Source organism: Rana temporaria, chromosome 4 (assembly GCF_905171775.1).
Source record: "Rana temporaria chromosome 4, aRanTem1.1, whole genome shotgun sequence".
Taxonomy (NCBI): domain Eukaryota; kingdom Metazoa; phylum Chordata; class Amphibia; order Anura; family Ranidae; genus Rana; species Rana temporaria.
Genome location: NC_053492.1, coordinates 47,755,303 through 47,779,207, shown reverse-complemented (window position 1 = coordinate 47,779,207; position 23,905 = coordinate 47,755,303). Strand labels below are relative to the sequence as shown.

The window sequence follows — 23,905 nt, the reverse complement described above, 5'->3', positions numbered from 1 at the left end:
AAAAAGTTTTTTTTTTTTTTTTTTCGGAAAGTTGAAATTATTCCGCAGCCATGCACAATTTCAGACTGTTTAGCGAGCTTTGTCAGCTCCTTGCTTTGATATGTTAATGCAACTTAAAAAAAAAAAAAAAAAGGGAAAATAAAATTCCCAGAATTCCTGTTGACTGGCAGGTTAGATCTCGGGTGGTCGAGGCGCGTTGGGAATTTTTTTTACGGTTGCCTTCGGCTATGGGAAGCCCTCCTGCCAATCAGGGCAAGCCACCCATAAACTGGCTGCCAATCAGATGTCAGTGTAAAAGAGTGTCATTTTTCTGGAGAGGGAAGGGGAAAGGCTTGACAGTTTAATCACGGCCCCTGACACGGCACAGGCAGCCTGTACGGGACGGAGGGAAATGTTATTGATTGTTTAGTTAGGAAATTTATCACTGTCTACATTTGAGATTACTGTGTTTCCCGGCCCGATAAGTGACAGGAGGGTGCAGCCCAACAGTCATGTTTCAATAACAGTTTTCTCTTTCTTACATATTGAACGTACAGAAACCACAATGTAGAAACACGGATTGACACGAATGATTGTGATCTTTAAATGCTACCCTGATTTAGATGTCACGTCGGCATCAAGGGCAAATGCATTTTTTTTCTTCTCATTGCTTTTAGGGGAATGCAGTCTTGTATTTATCGATGACAGCCATGCTTTTATAATATGTTTGTAATTGTAAAGGTGCATAGGAATAGACACAATTTTTTATTACATATGCATACTCTGCTTCCTGCTAAGTAATGATGCTCAGCAGTAGGGCCGTAACCACTTCAATACCGGCCACTTCCCCCCTCCCCCCCAATTCCTGCCCAGACCTATTTTCAGCGCTGTCGCACTTCAAATGACGATTGCGCGGACATGCAACAATGTACCTAAATTACATTTTTATATTTTTTTCCCCCACAAACAGAGCTTTCTTTTGGTGTTATTTAATCACCACCGTGTTATTTAAGTTTTGCTAAACAAATTAAAAAAGACCACATTTTTTTTTAAAGAAAAAAAGTTTTTCTTTGTTTCTGTTATAAAATTTAGTTTTCTCCTTTACTGACGGGCACTGATGAGGCTGCACTGAAGGGCACTGATGAGGTGGCACTGATAAGGTGGCACTGATGGGCACTGATGAGGAGACACTTAGGCCTTGTACAGACGAGCAAACATGTACGATGAAACCGGTCCGCCGGACCGTTTTCACCGTACATGTCTGCCCGGGGATTTCTGTATGATGGCTGTACACACCATCATACAGAAATCCGCGCGTACTCGATACACGGCGACGAGGCCGCGACGATGACGCGGCGACGATGACGCGGCGACGATGACGCGGCGACGAGGCCGCGACGATGACGTGGCGACGTGCGCGGCCCTGCCAGTTCAATGCTTCCACGCATGCGTCAAAGTCATTGATTATCAATGCAGACCCCCCCCTCTCATTCAGCACTGATGAACGGCACTAATGGGCACTGATGGGTGGCACTAATGGGCATCACTGATGAGCAGGCACTGAAATGCAGCAGTGACTGGCATCACTAATGGGCACTGATTTGTGGCACTGGGGGGGGGCTTTACTGTAATCAGGACACTGATGATAAGTGCCCTGATTACATGTATGGGTGTTCCCTGCGAGGAAATGATGATGCTGATCGGCTCTCATAGCCACACACTCTGTCAGTGTGAGGCAATGAGAGCAAATCACTGGCACTGCATTTACAGTGTTGTCAGTTTATTAGCAACCATGCTCTTGTTCTTTCCAACATCCCCAAGATGTACAGAACCTATTAAAGAGGCATTGGGGCTGGGAAGAAAGGGGTTAAGAATCCTAGTTATCACATTCCTGGCCTGCCCAAGACCAGGTGGTGCCAGACTCCTATGGCTTAGCCCACAAGGTTGTGCATCCGCTGGGCCGGGTTCAACTGCACATGCCCACTCTATGATGGGGGGCGGCCATCCTGCCTTTGGTCAGCCACACGGAGGGAGGGATACAAGAATTATGTTTTATGGCATATACTTACTACTGTATATACTCGAGTATAAGACAAGTTTTTCAGCCCTTTTTTAGGCCCCTTGGCTTATACTCAAGTCAGTGTACCTGAAGGACTGCAGGCGTCCATTTTTCAAAAGTCGCGGCTTCCTCCTGATCCCCTTCCATTCCCTGATAGGCGTTTGACACTGTGTTCCGCTACCACCTATCATAGAGGTCCTCTCATCCTCTGACTTTCCCAGCTGACACTGTGTTCAGTGTTCCGCCTATCACGGATGTCCTCTTGTCCAAGGATGAAAGAAGGTCTGTGATTGGCGGAACACTGAACACAGTGTCTGCTAAGAAAACTGTCAGGAAGGGCACGCCAGCAATCAACATGGCGACTATGGTCGTTACCCTGTTCTGCATGTCCCACTGAAAAGGGCTACAGGGGTGTGTTTGCGCGTGCCTGTGCAGGCTCGCACCCGCTTGCACACTAGTGCAACACGAAATGCCGGCGCAAATGCACATGCACACACTGCGTGCGTGCATATGCGGGCGCACGTAAGCAATGACGTTGTGGCGCTAATAGGCTATTTAAACTGCCTTACTTCCTTGAATCGGTGCTGTCCGGTCTACAACGTTACCTGAGACCTCTGATTGTCGTTTACCTGTATCCTACTCCAGCTGACCCTACCTGGCTTGTTTGGACTAATCCTGTTTATCTGCCTGCATCTGACCTCGGCCTGTGTTGACTACGTCCCTGCCTGTTCCTCCTGCTACCCTGCTGCCAGCCTGTTGCCCAACCTGCCTGTACCTGCGACACCGTTCCTGCCTACTCCTTCTTCTACCCTGCCGCCAGCCAGTTTCCATACCTGCTTGTATCTGACCTTGCTCCAGTGTTCACCTTCTTTGAACTTGTGTGTCTACTACTCCATTCCATCTGCTTGCACCTGCCTGAGCTCCAGTTCCCAGTCTGACAGCTGTTCCCGGGTCCGTTCCATTTCCTGTTCCAGTTCCAGTCCAGCTCGTCTACCAGCAAGTTTGCCAGGCTCTCGTGCGACTCTGCACTCCTGCGCCTTCTATCTTCCCTATCAGGGGCCTCAAGTCAGAGGTGTAAGGGAGGCCTCCCTCTGCATACCAGACTCTTCCACCAGGTACGTGACAGAAACTGAGCCCAAGGATGAGAGGACCTCCGTGATAGGCGGTAGCGGAACACAGTGTCAAACGCCTATCACGGAACAGAACAGGACCAGGAGAAAGCCGCGACTTTTGAAAAATGGATTCCTGCAGCCTGTCAATAATACAGATACACTGAGGCTGCAATGGGCACAGTGAAAATGGGCACAGTAAGGCTACAATGGGCACAGTGAGAATGGCCACAGTAAGGCTACAATGGGCACAGTGAGAATGGCCACAGTAAGGCTGCAATGGGCACAGTGAGGCTGCAATGGACACAGTGAGAATGGGCACAGTAAGGCTACAATGGGCACAGTGAGAATGGGCACAGTGAGGTTGCAATGGGCACAGTAAGGCTGCAATGGGCACAGTGAGAATGGGCACAGTGACGTTGCAATGGGCACAGTGAAGTTGAAAAATGGGCATTGTTGACCCTCTTTTCTGCTTACAGTAGCTGCTGCATTCTCACCCTTGACTTATACTCGGGTCAATACGTTTTCCCAGTTTTTTTGTGGTAAAATTAGGGCCTCGGCTTATACTCAGGTTGGCTTATACTCGAGTATATACGGTATTTAATTGTGAGATAAAGTGTATACATATCATTGCATACATAATTAAAGGTAGGTACACACTTACCGTTCATGGAGATAGTTGCGTTTCGGACAGCCAAGAATTTTACCCCATAAGGATATAACGGAGTGGTATAAGAGCTTCCATATAAAGTGATGTGGGCTTTTCCTGGGAACGATACATTGTCTGCTCCCACCAGGAGTTCCCCGCCGTCTGACACCAGAATGTAATGAGCACGTAGGTGGATGGGCCCGGGTCCTAGGAATGCAAGAACGCCACCTGTAAGAGCAAAAGCAAAATACGATGGAAACAGAAAGGAGCAGACATAAATATATAAACATCGGTATTATCAGACCTTGTTTTATTTTGTGTAAATTGAGATTATCTTTTTTCTATTCTCTGTGTAATTTAACTCTCTCTAGGTTGTATATCAGTGTCTTACACATAGGGTTTGATATACTAAAGGCCATTGGCCGTTCACTTTGCTAGGGAAGCTGCACTTGGCAAGAGAATTTCCCCAGAGCTTAGTAAATGTTGCGAAATTTCACTTTGCAAAAAGTGCCCAATCATGCGCAAGGAAAATAACATGATTAGATGATGGACATCAGCAGAGCTTCATCTCCATTCACTAAGCTCTGGTGAAAATTCTCTCGCAAAATGCAACTTCCCTTGGAAAGTGAACAGTCTATTTGCATTTAGTAAATCAACCCGATTGTGTTCAGCAGAGGTTAGTATGAGTAGTCAGTAAAATGGGTGATTTGTCAGACTTCCAAAGAGTAAAACTCATTGGGGTCTATTTAGCAGAAGCATCTGTAACCAACCAACCAACCACAAGAGTTGGCTGTTTTTCAATGTTTAATGTACATTGTAAATGGGGACTGCAATGCATGCACTGAACATATGTACATAGCTCATTACTAGTCAATTGAGAGTCATCTGGCCCTTCCTTGGGTTCGTTTTCTCCCCATGTCCCATGCGTGAAACCTTACCAATGTATAACTGTCGGTACATGTTCTGGCTTTACTTTATGCAGTCATGACTGTTTTTGCTTTTGGCTTTCAACAGGCCTTTTGTACTTTTAAGCCTCGTACACACGACCGAGGAACTCGACGGGCGAAACACATCGTTTTCCTCGTCGAGTTCCTTGTTAGGCTGTCGAGGAACTCGACAAGCCAATTTTCTCCATTCCCGTCGAGGAAATAGAGAACTTGCTCTCTTTTTGGCTCGTCGAGTTTCTCGACAGTTTCCTCAACGAAAATGTACACACGACCGGTTTCCTCTGCAAAAAAATATCTCCCAGCAAGTTTCTTGCTGGTTTTTGCCGAGAAACTCGGTCGCGTGTACGAGGCCTTACACTTCTCGATTGTTGCATCATAAGGTCATTTTACCATGTTTTGTATGTTCCAAACTTCTAATAAACATATATTTATAAAAAAAAAAAAGAACAAGCTCTCTTGCAGATTGTTTCAGTTTACAGGGATGAGACAAACCATTTAACATTGGTAGGGGTGCTTACAACGATCAGTCAAATGTACACCCAGAATCGCTGGTCTATAGTGCAAATATTGAGCCATTTATTCAAAACTCCATACAGCTGTTTTAGATTACTTTGGCCATCAGCTTACTGCAGTGGTTTCCAAACTGTGGCCCTTTGCTTGCCCTAATCCGACCCTTGGGGCACTATTCCTCTCATTGATACAAGGCATCCTACTAACACCAACAATGGGGCACTATTCATCCCACTGACACCAACCACAGGACACTATTACTTCCATTGATACCAACAACGGGACACTACTCCCCCCCACTGACACCAAGAATAGGCCACTGTTCCCCCACCAACATCAATAATGGGGCACTATTCCTCCCACTGACGCCATTGCTGGGGCACTATTCCCTCACTGACACCAATCATGGGCCACTATTCCTTCCACTGACACCAGTGATAGGGCACTATTCCTCCTTCTACTCACCACCAAGCCTGGGACATTTTCTACTCCCACTGACCGTAGTCGGGCCCTCCTAAAGTATGAAGGACAGCAAACTGATCCTTTGTTTAGAAACTTTGGGGAACCCTGGTTTACTGCATGGAAATCAAGAATTGTATACAGTAGGACGTGGGACCTAATAGGAAAGTATAACCATATGTTACATAGTAGGTGAGGTTGAAAAAAGACACAAGTCCGTCAAGTCCAACCAATGTGTGTGATTATATGTCAGTATTACCTTGTATATCCCTGTATGTTGTGGTTGTTCAGGTGCTTATCTAATAGTTTCTTGAAACCATCGAGGCTCCCAGCTGAGACCACCACCTGTGGAAGGGAATTCCACATCATTGGCGCTCTTACAGTAAAGAACCCTCCACGTAGTTTAAGGTTAAACCTCTTTTCTTCTAATTTTAATGAGTGACCATGTGTCTTGTTAAACTCCCTTCCGCAAAAAAGTTTTATCCCTATTGTGGGGTCACCAGTATGGTATTTGTAAATTGAAATCATATTCCCTCTCAAGCGTCTCTTCTCCAGAGAGAATAAGTTCAGTGCTCGCAACCTTTTCTCATAACCAATATCCTCCAGACCCTTTATTAGCTTTGTTGCCCTTCTTTGTACTCGCTCCATTTCCAGTACATCTTTCCTGAGAACTGGAGCCCAGAACTGGACAGCATACTCCAGGTGCAGCCGGACCAGAGTCTTGTAGAAATGCGTTGTTATAATGTAAAAAAATTCAATAGAGGTGGTGGGACCGCCTCACAATAGCCTTGGTATCAGCACACAGCATTCACCAATAACGCCCCTGAGAGACTTTCAAGGGATTTAATTGTCCTGAATGAAGAAAGTATTAATACTGTTTTTCCCCAAAAAAAAAGACAGAGTCTTGTATTAATTTGGGCTACAAAAAACACACTAGGGCTTTTTTTCAGGGTATGTCTTATTTATTTACGATATGTACAATAATCTACATTTATTCTAAAACAGTCATGTCAGCATGTTGTAACCCCAACAAGAAAATAAAATAGCCTGATCCTTTAAAGCATAATAGCCAGCACAGTGACCCACCGTAGTTCTGACATCAGCCGGGAGGAGAGGAGAAGATCTCCAGCCGGTCACGTGAGCGCCCAGGGGCATGGTAAGTAAGGTATTTTCCAAAATAAAGTTACAAAAGGAGACACACTGCACATTATATAATCTTTTTACAAAACAGATTACATGTTTTTACGATGACTTTACCTAGGGCTTATTTTCGGGGGAAGGGCTTATATTGCAGCCATCCCCGAAAATAACGCTAGGTCTTATTTTCGGGGGAAAACAGGTTAGTTGTAGGCGGGCTGATTCTTTAGCACCCATTGATAACATTATCGTATAGCCGCTAGCAATAGTCACTGTCCTCTCCCGGAGGGGATGGCTTTACCTACCAGGAGAAGACAATGGCCCAGTAAGAGAAATTCCCACATTAACACTGTGGCCGGATTCACAAAGCACTTACGCCGACGTATTTCGAGATACGCCGCGTAAGTGAAAATATGCGCCGTCATATCTGTTCGCCGTGCCCACAGAACTAAGATACGTCTGAAAATAGGCTTCATCCGACCGACGTAACTTTCCTACGCCGGCGTATCGTGGGCGCATAGTTACGCTGGACGCATCTGGCGCTCCCATTGATTTCCTATTCGAATATGGAAATGAGGGAGATACGTCGATTCACAAACGTACTTGCGACCGGCGCATAATATACGCAGTTTGTGTAAGTCATACGTCCGGCGTAAAGTTATTCCCCATATATGAGGCGTAACTCATGCTAAGGTATGGACCAGGGAACACAGCCGTCGTATTTTACGTTGTTTACGTAGTACGTGAATAGGGCTGGGCGTAGGTTACGTTCACGTCGTAGGCAGTGATCCGTCGTATCTTAGGGAGTAGTTCCGACGTGATTCTGAGCATGCGCACTGGGATACGTCCACCGGACGGCGCATGCGCCGTTCGTTTTAAGTACTTGTATGGCAGTCGGCCCATCATTTGCATGGGGTCACGCCTCATTAGCATGGCTCACGCCCACTTCCACCTACGACGGCTTACGCCGAGGGAACCCAGCGCAGTTTGGGAGGCAAGTGCTTTGTGAATTCGGTGCTTGCTTCTCTGCGCTGCTTCGGCGTAGCGTATATTAGATACACTACGCCGGCATAAATATACGCCAATGTATGTGAATCCGGGCCTGTCTGTGTAGATGGGGGAATCAAGCGATTTTGTTTCCTGCAACCCGTGGAAATTTTCTCCATGTATGGTTGGCCTAAAACTCAAGAGTGCAAAATCTGGTGCGGCTTTGTATGGTAGCCAATCAGCCTCTAACTTCAGCTTGTTCAATTAACTTTTTTTTTTTTTTTTTCCTTTTTTTTTTTTTTCTTTTAAGTGTATTTTGTGCGTGTACTCGAGAGAGGAGCCGGACTGCAGGAGTTGGGAGTAGGCAGGCCTCCCCCAGAGGCAATCTGCCACCTTTCTCCATGCCCCGGGTGGCAATGGTGGGTGTGTGAGGGGGTCCTCCCACACAGCCCGCCCTACCTGCTCCGCTTTGAAGCCCAACGGGGCAGAGGGACTCCCTATAAGGGAGTGAGAGGATTAGCCCGCTCAACCAGCCCCATTAGTCCTTCGCCTCTCTTTAGAGACCGCGTGGTCAAAGTGCGTGTGTTAACCCAATTTAGAGTGTGTGTGTAGGTGTGGTGGTTTTTGTGGGAGGGGGGTGGGCGTACTAAGCACAGGCTTACCTTGCATAGCACACCCACCGGGAGCCGGGCTGAGACCACCAAACTCAATTCACATGAAGCCGAGACCGGGATCCGAACCTTTAGCTGCAGAGGTGAATGGCTTGTCAGCGCAGTGCCAATCGCGTTGAGCCACCGCAGCTCCGTTCAATTAACTTTGACAGGGGAAAAAAAACAGAAGCTGAATGGCTACAATGCTCAGATTTTGAACTCTACAGTTTTAGTAAATCAACCCTAATATATCATTCAATTAGGGTTTCGTAATCATTGCTGCAGACCCTAACTCTCTAACTCTCAACTGTTTTTGAATTACTTGCTTTCATGTAATAATTTTCTAATGCTTGTAACCTAGTGCAACACATCTATTTGAGATAAATTCATTTTGAATATGACAATCCACTTTATTCAGGAGGCCTACCAAGGCTGTGTGAGTAGAAGACATAAACATTCTTTCAGCAACGTATCAAGGTTATGTACGCTGTCACACATCCATAGCTCCAGCATGACGTGAACCCCATCACATGTATATATTTGTCAGTGAAATAACATATCTTTTGACAGTGGAACAAATTCACCTTTAAGGATTTATGTCTCATTAAATCTATATGAAAATACATATTTATGTGTATAATTACAAACAGGGACTAGAAGGACTTTTTCCAAAGGCCCATCTGGGGCTCTCAATCATTGTACCTATCAGTTTTCTCTCCTTCTGGACAGAATGACTGACAGCTTCCCAAGAGGTTCCACAGCCTCTAAGGACATTGCTTTGTTAGAATCATTGCAAGGAATTATTTTCTGAATGCTGCTACTAGTAGGAAATGATATGTAAGAGGTTACACGGGTAATTTAGTCATAATATAGTATATTTTCAGTGAGCACAGACAGCATATCAGACTATTATTACAGTACAGGTAGGGTTGCCACCTTTTCTTCAAGCCAAACTCAAACACTTTTGCGGCGCACTGTAATTTATTTTTTTATAGTATAAACTATACATATATTTTGCTATTAAAGTGGTTGTAAACCCCAAAAAATATAAAAACCTGCAAGACAAAGGCATAATGAGCTAGAATGACTAGCATACTAGCTCATTATGAATTACTTACCTTAGATCGAAGCCCCCGCAGCGACCCTCGTTCCTCTCCTCCGCCATGATACCCCGAGTAACTTCTGGGTATCACCGCTCCAGCGCTGTGACTGGCCGGAGTGGCGATGACGTCACTCCTTCGCATGCACGTGGAATCGGCCTGATCCCTGTGCATGCATGGATGCGTTTCTGGCACTTTCAAGCACTTTCCCATTCATCGGTGCCTGATTTTCTGCAAATATCTCCTTAACCAAGTAGGTTAAGGAGATATTGCAAGCACCTACAGGTACTGTAAGCCTTAAAAATCCCACTCTCATTGAGGTTTTTTCAGTTTATGATGGAGAAGTATCTGCCTGTATTTCTTAGCATTGAGTCCATCGGGTAAGGTTGAGGACCATAGATGCAAAGACAGGATGGAAGGAAAGGAGAGGACTAAGGCAAAGGAAATAAGGTAGGGGGGCAAAAGGGGGTCAGGACGTCAAACACCCTCCCATCCCCTATGCTTTGAATGCTATTGAAACAAGACAACAGCATAACGAATAATGAAATCTAAATAAAAATAAAACATTACTCAATGCTCTTAAATGCAGAACTTTTATTTCCCAATAGAAAAAAAACAAACGCATAATACACCACAGAACACCGAATATAATAAGGCTGATATGACTGACACACAAACCGAAATGGATTGCCGTACAACATTAGCCCTGTTTATTTTCTTGTAGGGAGCCCATGATAACAATTGTTGATTGATTTTTTTATAAAATTATCCGAGGTTGCATGTAGGACATAGCCGGCTTTCTCACAGAGCCCAGCAAACAATTTAAGGGTCAGCGCCGAGTGCCCGAGGCGTATTTGGTTTTGGCTTTTAGAAAAGGGTCAAGTCCTTTTCGAGGAGGAAGGATAAGCTTTTTTTTTTTAATCCTTGTCTATTTGTTTTACGTAGAGTGTGCCGAGTGGATGTTTGGAAAGTTAGCCGCCATACATATTGTGTTTCTCTCCGTGTTGTTTGGATAAAAGTACATGTTCATTTATATATGAATACGTCCTTTTAATACCATCGATCATCCGGCTAAGCACAGGCTTAGCCAGGAAAATGATGATGAAAGATAGCGGTCTTTGTTGGTGCGCCATATATGTTAATCTTGGCTTTCAAAATGTAACCCTTGTTAAATCATTTTCAGGGTATGAATACAAATAAAAACACAGAGATTGTATAAAATAAAGATTTGTTCTGCCGTAGACGTTTTTCTGGCAACCCTAAAAGCTGGGGTTTTATATTTCAAATTGTGGAACTTAAGTTCTAATGGTTTGGGGTAGAAGTTTGGAACGAAAAGAGAAATTCAAAGCTGAATTTTACCCCAGAAATTATAGTTTAAAATACACTATATTGTTAAAAGTATTGGGACGCCTGCCTTTACATGCACTTGAACTTTAGTTCAATATTAGGGTTCAATATTGAGTTGGCCCACCCTTTGCAGCAATAACAGCTTCAACTCTTCTGGGAAGGTTGTCCACAAGGTTTAGGAGTGTGTCTATGGGAGTGTTTGACCATTCTCACAGTCTTCACTCTAATTCATCCCAAAGGTGTTCTATCTGACTGTGCAGGCCAGTCAAGTTCCTCTACCCCAAAATCGCTCATCCATGTCTTTATGGACCTTGCTTTGTGCACTGGTGCACAGTCATGTTGGAACAGGAAGGGGGTAAATCCCCAAACTGTTCCCACAAAGTTGGGAGCATGAAATTGTCCAAAATGGCTTGGTATGCTTACCTCTTAAGAGTTCCCTTCACTGGAACCAAGGGGCCAAGCCCAACCCCTGAAAAACAACCCCACGCCAGTGGCATCTCTAGGCAGGTGTGGGGGGTGCACCAGAGGGGTGACGCCCGTGGTTAGCGGCACCACTAACACAGCCAGCTGCCCTGATTAGCTGTGCCTCGCGCCGCAGCTGTGTCCCTCAGCGGAGCGGACCGAAGCTGCCTCCCCCTCCTCTCTGTTTACATCCACAGAGGAGGAGGAGCCCGCGCTCGAGGGACACACACCACTGTGTGTATCTGACCATGCTGTTCTAAGGTCTGTAAAGGGGGCGTCTATACTGATGGGGGGGGCTTCACTGAGGTGGGGGTGTCTGTACTGCTGGGGGGGGTCTGCACTGAGGGGGGTATGTACTGATAGGGGGGTCTGTACTTAGGTGGGGTGTCTGTACTAAGGGAGGGGTCTGCACTGAGGGGGGTGTCTGTACTGATGGGTGGTCTGCACTGAGGTGGGGTGTCTGTACCAATGGGGGGGTCTGCACTGAGGTGGGGGTGTGTGTACTGAGGGGGAGGTTTATACTGAGGGAAGGGGGTATGTAGTTAGTGGAGGGGGGTCTGTACTGAGGGGGGACTATAGTTGGTAGGGGGTGACACCATTTTTTTTGCACCAGGTAACACCAACCCTAGTGATGCCACTGCCCCACGCCATAATCCCCCTCCACCAAATGATTTGGACCAGTGCACAAAGCAAAGTCCATAAAGACATCAACAGCACCTTACCCGGCAGACCCTCAGCAATTTGAGAGCCTACAATATTAGCTCTGAGACAAGACAAGGAGCTGGACAAAGGAATATAGAGCAGACAGTTGGCCATAGAAGAAGGGACACAGATTAGACTCCGGTGTGATGACAATAGCAGGACACGGGGGTCCATGAGATGTGGTGTGTAAAGGAACAATTGAGGGATAATAGAGACAAATGCTGATGAGAGGGCAGCCAAAGAAGAGATGAAGGGTCACATCTTACACGAGTGGGGATGGGAGGAGAAGACATGAAGGCAGCAGAATGTAGAAAGAGTATATTTATCCTCTCATAATCTGCAAACAATGTGCAGCCACAGAATGGGGGATCATTATAGTCCATTCTTGTATCTATATGTCCTCTACACTATTGTTCCCTCAACACTTTTACAATGTGTGCAAATATTAGGGCTCATTCACACGGGTGCCCCTTTAAACTGCAGCAGCAACCAGATGGGGTTGTACATGTAGTGGATGGTTGCTACTAGTTACTATCATCCACCATGTTCACCCTGCTGCCATACCTCCATACATCACTCTCCAGTAGACAATGAACAGTCATTTGCTTCTGTTTTGTTTATTTGGGGGATATAACTTGGTTGGGGAAAGGGTATGGGATGCCCATAGAACAGATCACATTTGCCACCTTTCTTCGACGAATTGTTATATCTGTTGCTCTTTGCATATCTCAGATAGAGCGCTAGAAAAATGATGGACTCTATCCTTGACAGTCTCACTTTGCTTCCTCCTCCCCTGCAGACCGTTACTCCTCTGCACAAACTCCTGCAGACTGTTTCTCCCCGGACTCTTCTCCTCCTGCACAAACCTCAATGTCACATCATCCTTAGCAGGGGTCAAGTCCTGGGAAAAAAAAGTGTGGGAACTCCCACTCAAGATCCACAAAGTGCTCATATGCATAATTACTGTACCTTAGTAATCCTTTGTTACTGGCCGCTTCCTGTATATGGATTCATCGGGTAGAGTGCAGGTATTCCATCACTTCCTCGGTGCCGCAATGTCTCCTGGGAGCTTTTGTCATTGTCATTGCGGAGGTCTGCCGTGAGTTTTCGCGGGAACATTAGGCAAGTTCTTTCTAAATCCCGCGATTAGGATTACTAAGGTTCGCTTGCCCCTGACAGTGACTCGAGCTGGGCATCGCCGCTTAGTGAAGGATTGGCTCGGGTGGCTCGGCTGCTCTCGGCTGCTCTAGTCCTGCAAAGGGAACTGCGTTCCTGCTGTGAAAAAAGTGCAGGAACTCCGTTCCCACGCATTCTCGCAGGACTTGAGCCCTGATCCTTAGGCCGCGTACACACGAGAGGATCCATCCGCTGAAAAATCTCAGCGGATCGGTTTCAGCGGATAGATCCCCTGGTGTGTACGTTCCAGCGGATATTTATCCGCGGATATTTCCGATTTCCAGCAGATAAAAAATTGTAAGCATGCTAACAAATCTATCCGCTGGAATCGGCTCCAGCGGATCGATCCGGTGGTCTGTACAGACTCACCGGATCGATCCGTCCGAACCCTTCCCTCGCATGCGTCGTAATGATTCGACGCATGCGTGGATTTCCTTATGTGACAGCGTCGCACACGTCGCCGCGTCATCATCGTGGCGACGGTGCGACACGTCACCCCGGTTGAAATCCGCGCAGATTTGGATCCGATGGTGAGTACATGCCAACGGATCCAAATCCGCCAGAGGATTTATCCGCGGAAACGGTCCGGCGGACCGTATCCGCGGATCAATCCTATCGTGTGTACCAGGCCTTAGACTGCACCAGGGATTACTCTGAATAATCCCTGGCTGTTGCTAGACTTGCTACGCAGATACAATGGGTATGTTTCAGACTGCTGTGTGCCTCCAATGATCGGCAACCTTATGTTTATGGTTACTGTATTATTAATATTGTTAATGTTTAAAGAATGTTTTTGCTTATATTTGGTTATTTGTTATTTAATGGCCGCTACGGACAATTTTACTCCAAAATGGTGTTCTGTGTTTATTATAGTTTATATATATATATATATATATATATATATATATATATATATATATACCGTATTTATCGGCGTATACCGCGCACTATTTTGCCCTGAAAATCAGGGCAAAATCGTGGGTGTGCGATATACGCCGATACCCGCTTTCCCACCACGAGTTTGAATACTGCGCCGGCATATACCGAGCGCAGTACACTCGTGAATCTTCGGGCAGTCTCGGCGCCTCTCGCACTGACGTCCTGCGCGACGTCCTGCGCGTCCTCTCAGCGCGACAGTTGCCGAGACTGCCCGAAGATTCACGAGTGTACTGCGCTCGGTATATGCCGGCGCAGTATTCAAACTCGTGGCGGGAAATGAGCGGGGAGGACGCCGCAGAAGGACGCCGGACCCGCCGAAGAGGACACCGGACCCGCCGAAGAGGACACCCGACCCGCCGAAGAGGACACCCGACCCGCCGAAGACAGACGCCGGACCCGCCGAAGAGGACACCCGAAGCCGCAGAAGGACGCCGGACCCGACGAGGCCGCCGATGGACGCCGCGCAAGACACCAAAACTGTAAGTACAAAAAAACAAAAAAACTTTTTTTTCCACAGGATTGGGGGCCACTTTAGGGGTGCGCGGTATACGCGGGAGCGCGTTATACTGCGATAAATGCGGTATATAGTACTATTATAGTATAGCATTGTCATGGACCTTGAGATATTAAAGTGTTTCTACTTGACATCTGTTACACAGGAGAGGGACATTCAATGCAAGGCTTTTGAAATGCTAAGTGGAACCAGCTTGCGAAATACCTTTTATTGTGTTCTGCAGGTTAAGAGCGGGTGTCGGAGTCAGTCCGTCTAGCTAGAACCGGGTTATTGTGTACATTGATTACCCCCTGGGGCTTCTGTCTCAATACACAAGTCTTTCTATCCAAGCTATTGGACCAATCCCTGTTGACAATTTCAAGTCCTCATTTGCATGGTCAAGGGGGACCTGAGTGAAGACTGCATATACTTTACAATTGACCAATAGGAAAGCGGTTGTTGGGAGTGGGATGTTCCAAATTCTGTATAAAAGTGTGCTGTGTAATTGAAAATAAAGAGTCCTGTTGGAACTTACATACAGCCTGCCTGGTGTTTGTTCTCAATGGGTCCGAATGGCACATAGCTGTAATTCGGATCCCGGAACCTTGGATGACTGGACCATCAGACGTTGCAATCTGCAAGCTGACTCACTGGTAGCAGAGGAGTGTCGGGAGAGCAGGACCTGGGCGAGGAAGGATCTCGTCACATTGGTTGGCAGCGGTGGGATTTGCTCTCCAGTTACTGGGACAACTCCAAACCACCACCATGAATGACCAGCTATGCAGCCTGGAGGAGAACCATGCTAAAAGACTTGCTTGAGAGCCGTGGAGGGACCGGTGGGAAGAACAAGGCCACCCTGATCATTGCGCTAGCCGAGATGGATCAGAGGGATGGTGATGCAGGACCCCGGTCAGTTGAAGACTTGTTCCAGCAGCGAGTTCAACAGCGGTTGGCATTATATGGTGCGAACCCATCAGAGACCGCCATACAGAATACCATTAGAGACCTCCAGCGGCAGGATGAGAGAGAACGAGAGCGACAACAGAGAGAACGAGAGCGGCAACAGGAGCTGAGAATTGCAGAAATACGGCGATCGGTGACAGCGCCTAAAGAAGCAGCACCAAATGAAAGAAGAGGAGAGGTACAGATATCAGTAACCATGGAAGAGGAATTCAGAAGGAGGTTGCGAGAGAAGCAGATACAGCGCAGAGGACCAGTATCAGAGGAGGTCCTGCTTGGATGGTCTGATTCGATCCGCTGCGAACTCTGGAAAGAAGCGCTAGCCCGCGAGCAGCGACACCAGGGAAAAGCTCTCCCCTCCATCCATGTAAGGTACTGGTCACAGTATGAAGTACGGATGCTGTTATTGGGGGAACAACCAAAGCAGGAGTGGACAGCAGAGTTAAGCAGGCTGATCCGGGAAGAGATGCGGTTGGACGAGAGCTACAGAGCCCTCCGGTGGTATGTAGTCCAAGAGTGCCCGTGGTCAGCGGATGACAGCCCCACGGAAGGCTTTAACTATGATGGCCTGGGATTGTTGTATTGGAGGATGTCCAGGGATCCCAACTTTGGGAGCGATCGGGAGTGGCGTTGGGAGGAAATAATGGAGCACAGAGAGCGAAGACTGAATGTCCCGGAAGTGCACTGGTTACAGGAAGATTTGGAATTCCTGGCCGCTCAGGAATGGGAACTGGAAATCGCCTACAAACAGCTGCTAGACTCCGCTCAGCAGCAGGGTGAGGTTCCCTTTACCTGGGACTATGAGGAAATATCAGCTGACAGTGATGAAATCCTGGCTGATGAATCAGCAGTGGAAAATCGGGAGCTTGCCATTCCCAAAGCTGAAGTGCTGACCGCAGGGCCGAGCTCTGCTAACCTCTGCTCAGTGCCCATAGCATCTTCTGGGTTCCATGGACAGGAGATGGTGAACCTCTATCCCCAGACACCAGTTGTAGAGACAGGGGATTTGATAGACTTTTCTGCTGAAGAAGAACAACCTGGGGAGCCTCCAACAGAAGAGCTGGTATCAGGGCCAAACTTCACTGTGCTCTGCCCAGCACCAAGTACAGTATTTGTGGAGTTACAAGGAACTTCCCCAGCTGAAGCGCTGGTCACCGGACAGAGGGATCAAGACCTCTGCCCCACCCCTGTGGCAGTTCCGGAGGCTCAGGGTGAGAAGATGGCGATCACTCCCCAGCCACAGATTACAGAGTGTATGGACTGTTCAGAGGATGTTATGGATTATGCACCCCCAGCAGAAGTGCTGGCAACAGGGCAGAATGCTAGCCATCTCTGCCCAGTACTGGGACCAACTGTGGAGTTCCAGGGAGCCGGGGCGGTTGGCCCCCCTCCCCAGCAACAAGCTGAGGTGGTAAAGCTCGTACTCCCAGCTGAATCACTGGCAGCAGGACAGGATGCTACTGGCGGCTGCACCCCACTACAGCTTGAGCGGATATCGGTGGATGGGACTGTGGTCTCCACTCACAGCAACCCAGCGGAAGAGCTGGCAACAGAGCAGAGTGCCCCAGGCCTCTGCTCTCAACTAACAGGAGAGGGGGTTCCTGTGGTAGTGGATGGGACTCCGATCTCCATGGACACAACCCCAGAACATGGTGCGGCACTGAGACAGGAGGATGTCGGCTTTGCTTTGCAAGCACTGGGGGATTTTTACCTAGCATCAGTGGATGGGACTGCAGTCTCCACTGGTATACCCCAGGAATGGTGGCCAGTTGGCCCAGATTACCAACGGCATGATGAACTGAGCCCAGCCACCCTGTCTTCTCTCCAGCGGCTGAAAGGACTCCAGGGAGAAGGGCCAGTCCAGGCCTCTCCCCAGCGGCAGGCGTGTTCTCTGAGAGAGGCAGAGATTGGCTGGGTGAGTAATGCTCTGTTTGGGACAAGTTATCTGGGGTACTGGGGGGGTACCGGAATTGGGGTCTCTCCCAGTGTTAGTCTCCTGCCAAAGGGGGTGATGTGTGACAGACCTAGCCGGGACAGGGGCTTTTGGAGAGGACTGAATGTGAGCCTCTTGCCGTCCGATTATGGGCCAGGACCTCAAAACAGGAAGGCAGATGGGTCATCCCAGCAGACAGTCCTGGAACTTTAAGACTATTTTTCCAACATCCTCGAGTTGACCCGTTTGGGTCCCACTGCGGCTGTTGGACTGTTTCCCAGGGGAAGTAATGTCATGGACCTTGAGATATTAAAGTGTTTCTACTTGACATCTGTTACACAGGAGAGGGACATTCAATGCAAGGCTTTTGAAATGCTAAGTGGAACCAGCTTGCGAAATACCTTTTATTGTGTTCTGCAGGTTAAGAGCGGGTGTCGGAGTCAGTCCGTCTAGCTAGAACCGGGTTATTGTGTACATTGATTACCCCCTGGGGCTTCTGTCTCAATACACAAGTCTTTCTATCCAAGCTATTGGACCAATCCCTGTTGACAATTTCAAGTCCTCATTTGCATGGTCAAGGGGGACCTGAGTGAAGACTGCATATACTTTACAATTGACCAATAGGAAAGCGGTTGTTGGGAGTGGGATGTTCCAAATTCTGTATAAAAGTGTGCTGTGTAATTGAAAATAAAGAGTCCTGTTGGAACTTACATACAGCCTGCCTGGTGTTTGTTCTCAATGGGTCCGAATGGCACATAGCTGTAATTCGGATCCCGGAACCTTGGATGACTGGACCATCAGACGTTGCAATCTGCAAGCTGACTCACTGGTAGCAGAGGAGTGTCGGGAGAGCAGGACCTGGGCGAGGAAGGATCTCGTCACAAGCATCATAGCTCCCAACTGTCCCTGATTTCGAGGGTCTGTCCTTGATTTGAAGCAATGTACCTCTGTCCCTCTTTCCTCCTCATTTGTCCCTCATTTTTGTCTGATCTATTTAGTTGTATATAAAATGCACTTTTTATCTTTCAAATAGTGTTTCCCAGTGCTAAAACTTTCATCCAAATTCTAAATTGTTGCATTTGTACATTTTAAAAGCAATAGTAGTGCATTTAATTAACCTTTTTTGGGGTTAATTATCCTTTATGGGGGCGTGGCATGGGGGCGTGTCCTATGTCTACATACATTTGCTTGTAGGTGTCCCTCATTCCCATCTCAAAATGTTGGGAGGTATGTAGCATAGTGGTCACTATCACATTGGGTGATGACATATGTTGTGCCTTAGGCCCCATACACACGGGAGGATTTCTCCGCGGATACGGTCCAGCGGACCGTTTCCACGGATAAATTCTCTCGAGGATTTCAGCAGATTTCTCTGGAGTGTACTCACCATCGCATTGAAATCCGCACCGAAATCCTCTGGCGATGACGTGTCGCGACGTCGCCGCGATTATGACGCGGCGACATGCGCGACGCTGTCATATAAGGAATTCCACGCATGCGTCGAATCATTACGACGCATGCGGGGTATCCCTTCGGACGGATGGATCCGGTGAGTCTATACAGACCAGCGGATCCATCCGTTGGGATGGATTCCAGCAGATAGATTTGATAGCATGTCAGCAAATATTCGATCTGCTGGAATCCATCCCAGGGGATAAATATCTGCGGAAACAGATCCGCTGGAGTGTACACACCATAGGATCTATCCGCTTAAACCCATTTGCTGGGATTTTTCAGCGGATGGATTCTATCGTGTGTATGGGGCCTAAGTCAAGTTTTCGGGTCAGTCTTGAAAAGGTGGCAATCCGAGGTGCACTTCAGCCCTTATTCCTAATGTTGGCCGCACAGAACGCTTAGCAGATAAGTGCTACCAAATGCTGACTTTTTGAAAAAAAAAAATGTTTGTCCGGACAACAAGTGCCTACTAGCACCCGACAGCTGAGTTTTCATCGCTCTGCTTCGGTAAAATCGGTCCCAGCGGCGCTACACTGCCAAAGCCATGCTGACATTTATTTTGCTCGGCAAAAGACTGTGAAGTGATTGCCCATTACAGCAGCCTTGGAAACCCTTCTATGTTGTAAGCTATGCTAACAGTGAAATCATGTAAATAGCATTTTTAAACAAAATACTGCAAATCCAATTACTAGAGCTACAGATTGCCGTGCTTTGCCTGTAATCTGTTGTGATGTTTTAATAGCTGTGTCCTGACAAATTCTCCATTCTAAACAAACTGAAATGAGCTTCCCATTATTCCTGGTAGCAGCGCGGAGTGTAGAGCGGTGCTGTGTCGGCGGTCTTCTCGCATTGGAATGAACAAGAATCTATACTCACCTAAGATTTATCTAAAAAATAAGAACTGGGCTTATTTTATTGCAAGCAATGAGCATATGTATTTTTTTTCCCTTAGGGCTAGTTTACACTTGCTTCAAAACAAAGCTTCGAACAGGGTTTGTTAAAGCTATCTAAACGCCAGTAAAAAGCTCCTGTCACTAAATAAAATGGTTAGCTTACAGTCCTGTTTACACCTTGCTTTTGCTTGGTGCTTCGTTGGGGCTTCAAAGAGGCTTTGGTGGGGCTTTGATGAGGCTTTGATGATGCTTTGGTGGGGCTTCGATTGGGCTTTGATGAGGCTTTGGTGGAGCTTCGATGAGCCTTTGGTTGGGCTTTGATGAGGCTTTGGTGGAGCTTCGATGAGCCTTTGGTTGGGCTTTGATGAGGCTTTGTGGGGCTTCGATGAGCCTTTGTTTGGGCTTTGATGAGGCCTTGTGGGGCTTCGATGAGCCTTTGGTTGGGCTACGATGAGGCTTTGGTGGGGCTTCAAGTGAGCTCTGCCAGAGACTTCTATGAAGGCTTTGAAGACGCTTTGAACCACAACTAAGGCGACATGGGGTATGGCTTTGGCTTGCGTTCAATGTGAACAGCTGCAGCTTCCTCATCAGAGCCTGAGACAAGAACGGTATACCGCAGCTGGGGCAGGCCAAGTTGAGATGGGGGGGGGGGGCAAATTTAGTCTGGCCTAGGGCAGCAGAAAACCAATATACACCACTGTTGCTTGGGAAAAGTTCAGTGAAGTCAGGTGTGCTCGCATTATTTTTGCTTAGAGGAAGAGAATAGTTGCAGGGGCCCGGATTCAGATACAAGATACGACGGCGTATCTCTGAGTGCGGGCCGTCGTATCTATGCGCCTGATTCAGAGAATCAGTTAAGCATAGATATCCCTAAGATCCGACTGGTGTATCTTAGGCTGCATAATCACGCTGGCCGCTAGGTGGCTCTTCCGTATAGTTACGCGAGGAATATGCAAATTAGTATTTACGCCGATTCAGAAACGACCGACCGCCCAGCGTTTTTTTTTTACGTTGTTTGCGTTAGGCTTTTTCCGGCGTAAAGTTACCCCTGCTATATGAGGGGTATGTGCGGCGTATCCTATGTTAAGTATGGCCGTCGTTCCCGCGTCGAATTTTGAAAATGTTACGTCATTTGCATAAGTCGTTCGCGAATAGGGCTTTGCGTAAGTTACGTTCACGTCGAAACCAATGAGGCTTTGCGGCGTAATTTCGAGCATGCGCACTGTGATTCTTTCACGAACGGCGCATGCGCCATTCACAAAAAACGTAAAATATGCGGGGTCAAGTGTAATTTAAAGATAACATGCCCACAACATCCCCATTTGAATTACGCGGGCTTACGCCGGACGAGATACGTTACGCCACCGTAACTGAGGGCGCAAGTTCTTTAGGAACTTGCGCTCAAAATTACAGCGGCGTAACGTATCTAAGATACGTTACGCCCGCAAATAGATAGAGCATTCTATCTGAATCCGGCCCAGTGTGTTTGGGACTTGTGCTTTGAGGATCCACTAAGGACTTGTTATTATTCCTGTGGGAGTTTAGTTCCGGATCCACTTTGAAAATTGAGAGCAGTTCAAGTTATTCTCAAGCATTTTTTGAAAATACAGGTTCTGGTCATCCCATATCACCCTAACCCCATCCAAGTTATATTCCCTTAATAAATTATCAAAACCAAGCTGATGGACTGGAGTGCCTGCTGAAAACTGTGTGTTGCTTGGCTATGCGGGTAAGGCCCGTACACACCATAGAATCCATCCGCTGAAAAATCTCAGCGGATCGGTTTCAGCGGATAGATTCTATGGTGTGTACATTCCTGCGGATATTTATCCGCGGGAATTTCCCAATTCCAGCAGATAAAAATTTGTAGACATGTCTACAAATCTATCCGCTTGAATCCATCCCAACGGATTGATCCGCTGGTCTGTACAGACTCACCGGATCAATCCGTCCGAAGGGATCCCCCGCATGCGTCGTAATGATTCGACGCATGCGTGGAATTCCTTATATGACAGCGTCGCGCTCGTCGCCGCGATGATGATGACGCGACACGTCATCGCGAGGGGATTTCGGCGCGGATTTCGATCCTATGGTGAGTACACTCCATCGGATCCATATCCACGGATAAATCCTCTCGTGTGTACTAGGCCTTAAGGAGGACCCAAAATCCAGCGGCCCTTTAGGAGATAGCACTACATATCATATGCATGCACCCTTTTTTTTATCAGCGCACCATATCACACCACAATGTGGCAGGTGCATTCAGATGCCATTCAGAAATTCAGAATAAATGGCACTGCATCACACCAATGCATTTAAATTGCATACTTCATATACATATATATATATATATATATATATATATATATATATATATATATACACAGTATTTTACATATATATATATATATATATATATATATATATATATATATATATATATATATATATATATATATATATATATATATATATATATATATATATATATAAATTACAAATATATGTTGTTAAAATGCCCTAATACCTGATACTCATCCAAAGTGTCTTCCCAACCAGCATTAAATCTGATTACCCTTCTCCATTATCGTTTACTCAAAGTAGAACTGTAGGCAAAAAATTTTTTTTCCATGTTGGATAGAGTAAGGGAGGGTTATAACCAGCCACGGCTGGTCAATAAGGGGTGTTGACCCCCTAATTTCCATGCGGGGTGCCAGGCTCATAGGTTCTTATGTTTTTTTTGTTTTGTTTTGTTTCCGGAAGCACATGATTAGAGCCCAAGGCTCTAATTGGCTTCAAAAAGATTGGGCTTGGTGCACACAGCATTGTGCCCCGAACCCACCCATTTGTGACATTAGCGAATCAAGATTTGCTATTGTCTTCCAGCTTCCTCTCCTGACCAATCAGAACAGGAGGTGAATCTTAGGACTGGATTAACCCGGAGGAGAAGCCGGGGAAGCCGTGATTGCGGATGGGGTGAGTGCGGACCTGGCGAGGGGTTTGTTTGCCGCCCCCCCCCACTTGTGTCCCACTTTGGAGCTGTCCCTTCACTCCCCATTCCTTAGCTAAATAGAAAGTGAGAGGGAAATCCCTGCAAATCAAGGGAATTCCTTAGGGACCTCCAAGTCACCAGAACTAGTGTGTCTGTTGAAAGACTTTGTCTCTATTACTTTTCTGTGGACAAGCCAAAATTTGGGATTTCCTTTACTTTCACTTACAATAATAATGGTAATTAGGACAAAAGAAGAAGGTGAATCTCCTTTATGGGGACACAGACGTCAATAAAAACTGACAGGGCTTCTAATCCCTCTCCACTAGAAAAAAAGTTTTGCCTTTAGTTATACTTTAACCACTTCCTGTCCGCCGTATGCAGAATGACGGCCGCAGGCTGGTTCTATTATCCAGACTGTGCATCATATCATGTCCAGCAGGATAAGCCGGGGGCACGCAGTGTGGCGATTGGTAGTGCGATGTGTCGCTAAGACACATGTGATCAGCTGTGTCCAATCACAGCTGGTCGCATCGTAACCAGAAAGTACAGTTTATCAACTTTTCCTTTATTTGTGCTGACAAGATGTGGGTAGAGGAGAGCCGATCAGCAACTCTCCTGACAGGGAGGTCTGCGCTGATAATCAGTGCATTGATTATCAGTGCAGACCCATCAAGGATACCCACTAGAGTCCACCAGGGATGCCAACCCATGCCCACCAGCGGTGCTAATCAGTGCCCATCAAGGATGCCAATCAGTGCCCATTAGGGATGCCGATCAGTGCCCATCAGTAATGCCTGTCAGTGCCTCCTCATTGGTGCTGATTAACAGTGCCCATCAGTGTGACCCATCAGTGCCACCTATCAGTAACCATCAGTATGGCCTAATAGTGCCCATCAGTGCCACCTACCAGTGCCCATCAGTACCACCTACCTGTACCCATCAGTGCTGCATATCAGTGCTGCCTATC

General features: G+C 47.0%; 1 protein-coding gene across 1 annotated transcript in view; it reads right to left on the bottom strand.

The window, feature by feature from the left end:
* Positions 1-23,905, bottom strand: part of LOC120935614 (fibrocystin-like) — a 182,685-nt gene that overhangs the window by 16,737 nt on the left and 142,043 nt on the right. The window contains exon 3 of the mRNA XM_040347663.1: positions 3,812-4,024. Within this exon, the coding sequence (XP_040203597.1) occupies positions 3,812-4,024 (213 nt within the window). The remainder of the gene's footprint in view (positions 1-3,811; positions 4,025-23,905) is intronic.